Source organism: Gorilla gorilla, chromosome 6, assembly GCF_029281585.2.
Source record: "Gorilla gorilla gorilla isolate KB3781 chromosome 6, NHGRI_mGorGor1-v2.1_pri, whole genome shotgun sequence".
In the NCBI taxonomy this organism is placed as follows: Eukaryota; Metazoa; Chordata; class Mammalia; order Primates; family Hominidae; genus Gorilla; species Gorilla gorilla.
This window is the reverse complement of record NC_073230.2, coordinates 167,540,609-167,553,082: the sequence shown is the minus strand read 5'-3', so window position 1 is coordinate 167,553,082 and position 12,474 is coordinate 167,540,609. Positions and strand designations below refer to the sequence as shown.

The following is a 12,474-nucleotide window of genomic DNA, read 5'->3' as shown; positions in this document are numbered from 1 at the left end:
TCGCTTGAACCCAGGAGGTCAAGGCTACAGTGAACCACGATTATACTACTGCACTCCAGCCTGGGCGATAGAGCGAGACCCTGACTCTTATTTTAAAAAAAGAAAAAAATTTTGTGGACAACAAAATTTTAATCTCATGTAATTTTCACATGCCATAAAATGTTAATTTGTTCATTTTTTCCAACCATTAAGAAATATGAACCATTCTTAGCACTGTGGACTGTGTAGGAGCAGGTACCAGCTGGGTCTGGCCTGCGGCATTGTTCACCAAAGCTGGCTGAGAGCTCCTGTCCCTGGTGCTGCACCTCTTGAGGCTTTAACTCAACCTTTAGATGGAAATTAGGCTCTATCATGAGGAGACAAAGGAGGTGATCTGATAAATAAGTAAGAGCAGTGCTTATTTCCTGTATCCTCTGTGTACCTTAACTGTTCTCTCATGCTTTTAGCTTTATTGTTATTTCTTAAACCTGAGTAATATGGAGAACCTTTTTTTTTTTTTTAAATAAAAAAGGGTCTAGGTGCAGTGGTTCACGCCTGTAATCCCAACACTTTGAGAGGCCGAGGAAGAAGGATTGCTTGAGCAATCCTGGGCAACATGGCGAAACCGCATCTATACCAATTAAAAAAAAAAATCAGCTGGGCACTGTGGTGCATGCCTGTAGTCTCAGCTACTAGGGAGGCTGAGGTGGGAGGATCACTTGAAGCTGGAAGGTCAAGGCTGCAGTGAGCTGACATTGTGCCACTATACTCCAGCCTGGGTGACAGAGCAAGACCCTGTTTCAAAAAAGAAAAGGATTCTTTGAATGTTTTTAAATGAAGAGATGCGACAGAAACAGCATTGCAAGTCATGTGCTGTCATTTTGAGTGCTTCTCTGGTGATGGTGTAATTGCAAACAGGTCTGGACACTTGAGTCCAGAGAGGATGTGGTTGTAAGGTGATTGTCCAGAATATATTTTTATTATTTTTAAAGATTATTATTGAAAGTAATTAATAGAAAACAAAATGTATAAAAACTTCTGAATCCCAAGGACAGGCCTTCAGATTCCTAAAGTTCTTTTCTGTTTTTTTTTTCTTTTTTTTTGCTTTATTCTTATCATCTTTTTTTCTTCCTATTTGCTTTTTCTTAAATGACTGGTCATCTTTTCCATGCTTATGTTTGGATAAAGGATTGGGTTGGTAAGGTAGTTAGCAAGTGTTCTTCTCTAGTTATGTTGAGTTGTGTCTCAGGTTTGCCTAAATGGGCAGAGTGCAACAGCAGGAGGGCTTCCCTTAGTTTCTGTGGAGGAAGAGCAGGCAGGCAGGTGACCCCTTGGTACCCAAGTACAAAGGACCCTTTCCTTCTGGGTGGCATTGCTCTTCCTTCTTTTGCCTTTCTGGAGGCTTAGAGTTATTGCTGGCTCTTTTTTTGTTCTTTGTCTGTTGCCCAGTATCTCTTCCTGGCAGATGACACACGTGGTTTAGAAACCATTTGTAAGACTTTATCCTGGGGAGCACATCCTTGCCCCTGAACTCCTGCTGGCCTGTATGCCTCATCAGGGGTTGTTTGCAGCTCTTGCCACAAACTCTCTTCTCTGTAACCTGGGCTCTGGGTTCGGGGCTGATGTGAGCTCTCTGAGGTCACAGCCTCCTGTCTTTAGAGCACCCTCACCTAGGAATGTCTAGGTTACAACCTTTTATGCTCTTTTCTCCATGAATCTATTCCTTATTCCCTCTCTTACAGAAATTTCTCAGTCTTTTTGTTTCTATTATTGCTAATAGAAATTGATCATTTTGGTCAAATTTTGGGGAGGAGATGGGGTAAATGCTTAATTTTAACTTGAAGTCTTTTTTTCTAATTAAAGTAGTAAGAATTCTGTTGTGTTTTTCAACGTTTCTAATAGAAAATGTCATGCATAATAAAAAAGAGACTGGAGTAATAACCCCTGTGTGCCCACAACACAGTTTTACTCATTGCTGACTAATCCCAATCTGATTTCTTCTTCCCCTGTCTTGAAACATATTTGGGACATCATATCATTTCAGCTCTAAATGGGTCAGAAGGTATTGGTAAAAGATAATCTTTTTTTTTTTTTTAATCATGCCATGATCACAGCTAAAGATAAATTAACGATGATTGCTTAGTGTCTTTGGGTACCCATTCGTTGCTCTCATTTTCTCGTTTTGTTTGAATGTTTCTCTAACTAAGGCCCATGTGCTATGACTAACTGACATGTTGCTTAAGTCTCCTGGACCACGAGCTCTCTCGCCATAATCTTTTTGTGTTTTGTTTTCTTAAAACTTGCTGTTTTTGTTGTCATTGAAGAAGCCAAATTATTCTATGACGTTTCCAGCAGTCTGGATTTTATAGAACCCATTCCTGTGATGCCATTAGTGTGTCCCTCTGCCCTTTGTGTTTCCTATAAATTGGTAGTTAAATGAGAGAGTTGATCCGATTCATGTATTTGGGATTTTGTTTCGTGAGATTATTTCCCTGTTGATGTCGAATACTCCCATCGGGGTACTTATTGCCTCATTGTCTGTTTTTGAATTTTTAGTACCACTGACGATCATGGCCTGGATTAGTTCATTACAAGTAGAATTATTTTATTCTGGGCTCTAAAATGCATTACAGCATTTTAGAATTCAAAAGCGTGGTGTACGTGGGCCATGCCTAATCTGAACACCTGCCATGGTCGGCTGAGTGTGCAGGTCTCACTGAATGACAGAGCTGGTTTTGAGGCCCTGCTGTCAGGGGATGTGGCACATGCGGCACCCCATGTTTCTGGCTTGATCTTAAATACTCTGCTTTAGAAGCGATAGCAAGTAATCTCAGGTCTAGGAATCCATATGTGTCCAGTATTTCTATGCTCAAAGTTTCTCTAAGTTACAAATCCCTGAAGTGCTCATGTGTGAAGCAGATGAAATAAGTCAAGGTTTTCAAGGTTTTTAAGCCTTTCTCCCCTCCTACTTATAGAGCCTTTTAGAAGATCCTTACCCGATGGTCCGTTCCACAGGGATCCTTGGTGTTTGTAAAATAACTTCTAAGTACTGGGAAATGATGCCCCCGACCATTCTTATTGACCTCCTGAAGAAGGTGACTGGGGAACTGGCATTTGACACGAGCTCAGCTGATGTTCGTTGTTCTGTCTTTAAGGTAAGATTTTTTAAATTATGTAAGTAATGTTTATTTATTGTAGAATAATTAGAAAAACAGGAAAAGAAAAAGATTAAAATAATACCTGTAATCCTACTCCACAGAGATAACATTTTTGACCTGTCGTATATCCAAAGTAAGGTTTTTAAAAACCAAATTAAAAGTGTTTTCTACAAAAAATGATGACTTGAACTAATAGTAGTTTTTAGTGTAAGGGGGGAAGGGGTCCCAGTACTGTTGAATTTATTCTCTTTTGTCTCTTTGTGTAATGTCTTGGAGAAATATGCTTTGCATAGAATCTTGTACATATAATATATTTGGATTCACTTAAGTAATTTTTTAGTATCTCCCACCTATCACCAACACCAATCGTAGCTCAAACCTTGCAAGAAGAACTCACATTTTATTTTCTAAGCAACCTGAACTGTCTTCAGGTTTATAGAAATTGTAATATGTATGTTAGATGGTAGTGGGGTGGCCACTGATCTTTTTTCCCCCTGACTTTGGTGAGAAAATGTGAAACGGCCAGGTGTGGAATGAACCAGAGGGAGGGGGCTACCCAGGCTGCAAAAACAAATGCTCCTGGAGAGAGGGTTTGGAGAATCTGTAAAGCTCTCAGAGAGGCCAATTCAGAGAATTTCTTGAGGGACTGTGAGATGACCTAAGAAGAACTGATCTCACTTTCCTGCTACTGGAATCAACTGTTTAGAAGCTCTGACTCCCCTGAGCACAAAGCAGGTGACTTCCTCTTCCCTCATGTGCAAAACAGACATTTTCAGAGCAGCTCTTGGGCCTCACGGCCATGCCCTAGTGGGGGCTTCTGTGGATCTTCCTCCCCACTTCTCAGGAACCTGCTTGCTTATTATCTGTATTGGAAAAGTTTTCTGGGCTAGGTGCAGTGGCTCACACCTGTAATCCCAGCACTTTGGGAGGCCAAGACAGGTGGATTGCTTGAGTTCACGAGCTCGAGACCAGCCTGAGCGGAGTGGTGAAACCCTGTCTCTACAAAAAGTACAAAAAAAAGTAGCTGGGCATGGTGGTGTGTACCTGTAGTCCCAGCTACTTGAGAGGCTGAGGTGGGAGGATGGCTTGAGCGTGGGAAGCAGAGGTTGCAGTCAGCCAAGATTGTGCCACTGCACTCCAGCGTGGGTGATAGAGCCAGACCTTGTCTCAAAAAAAAAAAAAAAGAAAAAAATTTTTTTTCTGTGCATATTCAGCCTCTCCCTCTCAGCAGTGTCCTTCCTATAGGTTTGTAAGCATGTTCGTATCTCCATCCGAGGCAGAGGCTCCCCCATCTCTCCTCATTGCAGAGAAAGATATTCTGAGGAGCATGTCTGTGTTTGTTGAGTGATCAGACATTTGGGCTCATGCCTGTTGCTCTGCAGTAATTGTTAGGAGCAACCTTCTTACTCTCAAAAGAGTCTTAGTTTAGTGGTCACCTAAATAGTCTATCTCCATTTCCTGCCACTCGCCAGTCTACTATAAAGCGTCTTCTATGTCCACTACTCCAGTAAAGCATTTCTAGCCAAGGTGAATTTCACATGACCGCTTCTCTAGACTTTTTTGACCTTGAGCAGAATTCATTCCTACACCATTCCCTTGTCCTTCTGGATGTTGTGGTAAAACCTCAGTCCCTCTTCTTCCTCCTGGTCTTTGGTTGAATACTCTTACTCTTCAAGTGCTGGCTGAGGAGCCAGGGAGCCGTGCGCTTCTTGCACTGTGACGGGCTCCCCCTGGCGATCCGGTTTCCAGCCTTGCTCTGACTGTGGTTTGCATGTGGCTGGTCCCAGTTTACAGACAAGCGTCTTCTTGAGAGCTCTGCTCAGCTGACCAGCAGGTAGCTCTGAGATTCAGACTATCCACAGCATGCAGATTAGGAAGTGCTCCTGGGGTGCACACCTGTGGAAGGGAAGGGACATTAAGCCATGACACAGCCTGGGAAAGCCTCGTGGAGACCCACAGGCAGCTCTGGAGCCAGCAGAGCCCTTCAGACTGGGCCCATGCTGATTCACTATTGCACACTGGCTGCCCGGGAAGAAGGCATTTTCTTCAGGAGGCCATCCCCAAGCATGCTGATGGTGAGGGCAGCTCAGCAGCCCCAAGACAGCTGGGGTGGGTGCTTCATTTCTGATGGGGCCTTGGTTGTACGTCATAGCAACCACCCTGTCTCCACTGCTGAGCTGATGACCATCTTTTCCAAACCTGCTGCCATCCAAGAGTTTTATTTATTTTCCTCTCTCCCCCTCGCTCCTCTTTCTCCTTGAAGTGATGATGCCATCTGCTGAGTCACTCACTTGTGTGCTGTTCTTGCTTCTTCCTCCTTCACCCAAGTCCTGTCTTTCCCTTCCTGGTGTGTGAGGTTCACCTGCTCCTTCCTGTTGCTGTCACCCAAAGTGGCTGCAGCTCCCTGGCCAGTCTTCTCTTGGTCCTGACCTTCTGACCACAGTCTGGTGCTTTCATGCTTCTGAGGAAACCCTTGCAGGGCCACTCTGAGATGCCTCCCTTGCCCAGATGGGTCATCTGTGAGGAGGGATGAGTGGGCTCTGGAGTAGAGGAAGAGTCAGCAGAGAATCTACAGAAGAAAGACCAGAGAATTTGAAGGAGAATTAGGAGAACACAGTGTTATGGCAGGGGCTACAGGGGCTGTGGGATTGGGGGAACTGGCAAGGTAGGTGGTGGCCGGTGGCCGGTGTCCAGTGGGAGGGCAGGATCAAGAGGAGGCTGTGGACACAGGTGGAGCAGATGATTCAAATCAGTCTGCCCTTGAGTGCTTTGGAAGAAGAGCTGTATATACTTGAAATTTTTTGAAAAAATTATCGTCATTAAAATATATGTGGCCAGGCGCGATGGCTCACGCCTGTAGTCCCAGCACTTTGGGAGGCCGAGGCGGGCAGATCATGAGGTCAGGAGATCGAGACCATCCTGGCTAACAAGGTGAAACCCTGTCTCTACTAAAAATACAAAAATTAGCCAGGCGTGGTGGCGGGCGCCTGTAGTCCCAGCTACTTGGGGGGCTGAGGCAGGAGAATGGCATGAACCCGGGAGGCAGAGCTTGCAGTGAACCAAGATTGTGCCCCTGCACTCCAGCCTGGGCAACGGAATGAGACTCCGTCTCAAAAAAAAAAAAAAAAAAAAAAAAAAAAAATATATATATATATATACACACACACACACACACATATATATATATATATATATACATGTTTTTGGAATACTGTATATACTTTTAATAAAAACCTATGAAAATGTCCTTTCTCCTGAAACTAGATGGAGAAGGCAGTAGAGCTTAAGCAGTGCTGGAGCTTGGGGGCCCAGACTGAGCCTTGGCCTGTGGAGGAGTGCCACCTGCTATGTGGGCACTGTAGTCAGCCGAGAGTGCGTTCGAGTCACACACGCTGGCTCTGTTCCCTCCAATCTTCATGCAGTATCAAGTCAGGAAACGCAGAGTTCTTGGACTTGGTGCCTTTGGAGACCATGTGACCAGTAGTTATTCTGTGTTTCTTTCAACTCAAAAATTCTCTAAAATTTAGCTGAGAGAGAGCATTAAAGATTTCTTTTATAATTGCTTTAATCTTATTTGAACAAAACAATGGATGGACCAAATAGCAGTGGTTGGACCTATACTGGTTCATTAAAAGTATGCCTTTTATATGAAATAGTTCTAGAAAAAGTGGTATTTTCCATAGGTATATTTATTTCACTAGTAGTTCTAGTAAAGATGGAACTGAATGTTTTCTTTAATGAAGTTTTCCTACCTGAACCTTTCATTGGCATGTTCTGATTTTGAATTGTTTATCTTTCTCTCTGTTGCAGTGTCTGCCAATGATTTTGGACAACAAACTGAGCCACCCATTGTTAGAGCAGCTCCTTCCAGCTCTCAGATACAGTCTCCATGACAATTCGGAGAAAGTGAGGGTAGCTTTTGTGGACATGCTGTTGAAGATCAAAGCTGTGAGGGCTGCTAAGGTAGGATGAATAGGGCTTTTTTACTTATGACATGAAATAGGGACATGTGTTCATCAAACAGAAAGAAAGTAGTTTTAATTCCATATTTTAAACTGATAACTGATATGATTTGACCAGTTATCTCTGTCAAAAATGTTATTTTGTGTTTTTCATCAAAGGTTCTAGAAATATTATCAATGTGTTTTCTTTTTGAAAGACATTAATGTAAGCACCCCTGCCTTCCATTGTATTTTCGTCATGTATGAAGGTTTTCAGTGAGATATTTGGTGTAATATTTGGATACTTGGCACCTGGTGAGCACTTATGGAGAGTGTCTAGTATGAGCCACCCCCCCACCCCCACCCCCCTGCCCCACACAGAGTGAAGGAGGGAGACACCCGCTCTATGACAGATGTGCGTTTTGATGTTTTATAAACTACTGAAGTGATCTCTTTCAGCTCTAGTTCTCTTCAGCTTTTTGCTAAGAATATTGCAATGTTCTTGACTTCATTATTATTTGGTACCATTGTGAACTTTCTCCACACAGTAGCTTCTTAGAAATTTACTTTGAGTGCTGTTCTGCTATGGCACAGCATCCAGAAACAGACTGATAATGCCAGAGTGTAGGGTCAGCCAGACAGATTTGTGTATTCATAAGAGAAGCGGTGCCGTGTGGCCATGAAAAGAACAAGGAGGAACTTTTTGTCGGGCTTCCTTGGAAAGGCCTCTAAGATATGGAAGTATAAAAGCATAGTGTAGATGTGGTCCTGGTGTGCTACCAGCTGAATAAAATGGAGACATATATATAAGTAAATATTGCTCAGATATGGGTAAAATATCCTTTGAAGAGAACGAGAATTTAGTGTCAGTTGCTTAGGGTGATGAGGTGAGGGGGAGGGGGAGACAGGGTCCCACTCTGATGCCCAGGCTAGAGTGCTGGGGTGTGATCTTGGTTCACTGCAACCTCAAGCCATCATCCCTCCTGAGCCTCCCAAGTGGCTAGGACCACAGGAGTGTGCCACCATGTCTGGCTGATTTTTGTAGTTTTTGTAGGGATGAGGTTTCCCCATGTTGCCCAGGCTGGTCTCAAACTCCTGGGCTCAAGCGATCTGCCCACCTTGGCCTCCCAAAGTGCTGGGATTACAGGTGTGAGCCACCATGCCCAGCCAATGATGGGGATCTTGTCACTGAATGTAGTACATATTACTTTGTGTGTTTTGAGTTTTGATCTGTGAATTTTTTTATATTAGAAGAAAACAAAGGATATTTTGAGTGACCAATGTAGTATTAACACCCAATGTCATATCCAATTGAGTTACTTTGCAAATGCTTTTGTTGAAAATCATTGACCATGTGTGTGGTCCTTTTCTGGACTCTGTCCTGTTGTGTTGATCCGTTTGTTCTGTGTGGATCTTACAGTAAGTCTTGCAGTGTACATTCTCCAGCTTTGCTGTTCTTTCAGAATTCTTTGGCTACTTCAGGTCCTTTGCATTTCATATAAACTTTAGAGTAACAGCCGGGTGAGGTGGCTCACGCCTGTAATCCCAGCACTTTGGGAGGCTGAGGTGGGAGGATCACTTAAGCTCAGAAGTGTGAGACCAGCCTGGGCAACATAGTGAGACCTTGTCTCTTAAAAAAATGTAGAGTAAGCATGTCAATTTTTTTTTTTTTTTTTTTTTTTGAGACAGAGTCTCGCTCTGTCACCCAGGCTGGGGTGCAATGGCACAATCTTGCCTTACTGCAACCTCCGCCTCCCAGGTTCAAGTGATTCTCCTGCCTCAGCCTCCTGAGTAGCTGGGACTACAGGCGCGTGCCACCATGCCCGGCGAATTTTTTTTTTTTAATTTTAGTAGAGATGGGGTTTCACCATGTTGGCCAGGCTGGTCTCGAACTCCTGACCTCAGGGGATCCACCTGTCTTGGCCTCCCAAAGTGCTGGGATTATGGGCGTGAGCCACTGCGCCCGGCCAAGCATGTCAATTTCAATAAAAATACTGGCTGCAATTTTGATGGCATTTTTTAAAACAGCCTGTTAGAACTGTAGTTCTGTGCTTTTACACTGTTGGTGGGAGTGTAAATTAGTTCAACCATTGTGGAAGACAGTGTGGCATTTCTTCAGAGACCTAGAGGCAGAAATACCATTTGACCCAGGAATCCCATTACTGGGTATATACCTAAAGGAATATAAATCATTTTATTATAAAGATATATGTTTGCGTATGTTCATTGAAGCACTATTCACAATAGCAAAGACATGGAACCAACCTAAATGCCCTTCAATGATAGACTGGATAAAGAAAATGTGGTACATATATACTATGGAATACTATGCCGCCATAAAAAGGAATGAGATCATGTTCTTTGCAGGGAATGGATGGAGCTGGAAGCTATTATCCTCAGCAAACAAACGCAGGAACAGAAAACCAAATACCGCATGTTCTCACTTATAAATGAGAGCTAAATGATGAGAACACGTGGACACATGGTGGGGAACAACACATACTGGGGCCTGTTGGAGGGTGGAGGGTAGGAGGAGGGAGAGCATCAGGAATAATGGCTAATGGATGCTGGGCTTGATACCTAGGTAATGGGATGATCTGTGCAGCAAACCACCATGGCACATGTCTACCAATTTAACAAACCTGCACATCCTGCATTTGTACCCCTGAACTTAAAAGTTGGACCAGAAAACAAAGTAGACTTTAAGGCAATTATTGGAGAAAAACAACTTTTTGTGAATATTTTTACTTTTTTTGTTTTAATTTTTTATTTTGAATTTTCAAACATATGTAAAAGCAGAGAGACTAATAGAGTGAATTAGATGTACCCATCACCCAGCTTCAACAATTATTGCTATGTCCAATCTTGTTTTATCTAAACCGTATCCAGGCCACACTGCCAGACTATTTTGAAATAAATTCCAGACATCATATTGTTTTCTTTGTATTTCAGAATGTATCTCTAAAAGATAAGCACTTAAAAACCACTCTACCATTATTTTATAAAAAAAAGAATAACTTCAGTAAAACAAAACAGAAAACAGTAATAGGTAAGGAGGGCGGGGGGACCCAGTAGTGGGTAAGGGGAGGCGGAGGGACCCAGGGTCAGTAAGGAAGGCGGAGGGACACAGTAGTGGGTAAGAAGGTGGAGGGACACAGGGTAGGTAAGTAGGGCGGAGGAACCCAGTAGTGGGTAAGGGGGGGCGGAGGGACCCAGTAGTGGGTAAAGAGGTCGGAGGAACCCAGTAGTGGGTAAGGCGGGTGCGGGGACCCAGTAGTGGGTAAGGCGGGTGCGGGGACCCAGTAGTGGGTAAGGCGGGTGCGGGGACCCAGTAGTGGGTAAGGCGGGTGCGGGGACCCAGTAGTGGGTAAGGGGGGCGGAGGGATCCAGTAGTGGAGAAGGGGCGGGGCGGAGGGACACAGTAGCGGGTAAGGGAGGTGGAGGGACACAGGGTCTCTGGCCCACCAGGAAGTTTGGGTGCCAGAGCAGAGGAAGAAGGCAGAACGTTTGCGTTTCAGTCCTTAATCTTTGCAAGTGCAAGGCAGACAGCCATTTGGTTGTGAGGTGTCTGGAAAGGTTTGTGACGGGCATGCAAGCTAATTTCCCTTGAAAGTTAAGGTTACAGAATGACACGAGTATAAGAGGCAGTCTGGCTGGCCAGAGGACAGCTGTTGGAGCTGACTGGAGGGCATTGTCTATGGGCAGGAACAACCTGGCAGCATGAAGCCAGGCTGCCGGGCCTGGCGTGCACACCTCAGTAATGGGTGCGCTGGCCCAGTGGAGGGTCTTGTACATGCAGCTCTAGAAGGATTGAGAGTTATACTTTCTCTTTGTTTGCTTTGTTAGCTGTGGTAGGCCTGGGCTGCTGGGCTGAGCCCAGTGGGCAGGAGATGTCAACCCTTTCCCTTCAATGCATTGTCTTCTTTTTAATTTTTTTTTTTTTTTTTTTGAGACAGGGTTTCCCTGTGTTGCCCAGGGTGGCGTCAAACTCCTGGCCTCAAGCGATCCTCCTGCCTTGGTCTCCTGAGTTGCTGGGACTACAGGCGGGAGCCACTGTGCCCAGCCAATAAGTCTACTTCTATTTCTACAGCAGTGTGTGGCCCGTGCAGCTCTGATCTGTGCATTTGTGTGATAATGAAAGGCAGCGTGGCAGACTAGATAAAAGTGCTATGATCTTGTACTTAATCACTCGAAGCCTGCTTCTTACCTATAAAGTGGGAATACTAATATCTATGCTGGGGTGGTTTCAAAAATACAGTAAATAGTGGCTCAGGCACTTGGTTCTGTGCTTGACATCCTCAGGCATTTCCAGACAGGTTGGTTGCCAACAGCACTGTCACCTGCAGGCCCGCTGGTGCAGTGTTCAGGGCTTGATGCCTCGCTGTCAGAAGTAACCACCCGTTGGGGCTGGAGCCTGTGGCCAGGAGGCTTTCGTGTGTTGGGACGGGCAGAAGGGGCTCAGGGTGGAGGTGGACTGAGTTGTTCTCTGGTCAGAATATGAGTCCTAGTATTTTTCTCTTTCTTGTCCTCTTAAACCGTGACAGCACAGCCTCTCACCCTTAGGTAAGAAATCTCCAGTCCCTTAATTTCCAAGGCTTCAGTCAGGTTTGGCAGAAGATTCTTGTCCCTGTGGCTGTAGGTGAGAGCTGGGAACCTTGGCCCTGTCCACTGTCCTGTGGCTGCTTGAAGTACTGGGGTAATGCGCTGTCTTTCCAATGCTAGAATGTGAGTAAACTGCCCAGTGTGGGATTTGGGCTTATTGTCCTTACTACAGTAACTTTTTCAGAAATACGAAGAAGTGCCTGAGTGGAAGTATCCCTGGGGCGCTTCAGGAGGTAGTAATGACAGTGTCAGATGCTGCAGATTTTGTCTGAGTTGAGGGCGTTCATATGTCTATTTGAATTTGCAGTATGAGATCATGACCTTGGCAAGAACAACTTCAGTGAGGGTGGACTGCAGTGTCGATGGGGTTGGGAGGTGAGATATGGAGGTGGAGGTGGGATGCAGGCACACTTAGGAGCAGGTCGACTGACAAAGGGGAGGGAAGGTGGGAGCCAGGAGATGGGAACTTCAGGTTGAGTTTTGTGTGTGGGTTTTTGTTCTAAGAGTTGGAATGATGTAAAGAAGAAAGATCCAATTGAAAATACTAGAAAGAAGGATTGGTCCTTGGAGCAAGGTTCTTGAGAAAAATGCAAGGTCGAGGGTTTCGCCCACCATGCAGGTGAGGAGCCCGAGGCAGGGCTTGATGTGATGCCATTCAGTTTTGCTTTGTCATGTTCTGCATTTTTCTTTTGTCTTGGATTTCTTGTGCTTAAGATTGGTGCTTGCTTTCTGTAGGTAGTTCGAATGCTTTTGAGAAGAGGGACGCTATCACTATGATCAGTTCTGATTTTTGC

The 12,474-nt window shown here is 44.6% G+C and overlaps 1 protein-coding gene across 2 annotated transcripts in view; it reads left to right on the top strand.

The window, feature by feature from the left end:
- Nucleotides 1-12,474, top strand: part of NCAPG2 (non-SMC condensin II complex subunit G2) — a 69,302-nt gene that overhangs the window by 26,075 nt on the left and 30,753 nt on the right. For both annotated transcript variants that reach the window (XM_004046559.5, XM_063708884.1), the window contains 2 exons: nucleotides 2,955-3,134; nucleotides 6,948-7,100. In XM_004046559.5, coding sequence (XP_004046607.1) covers nucleotides 2,955-3,134; nucleotides 6,948-7,100 — 333 coding nt within the window. The remainder of the gene's footprint in view (nucleotides 1-2,954; nucleotides 3,135-6,947; nucleotides 7,101-12,474) is intronic.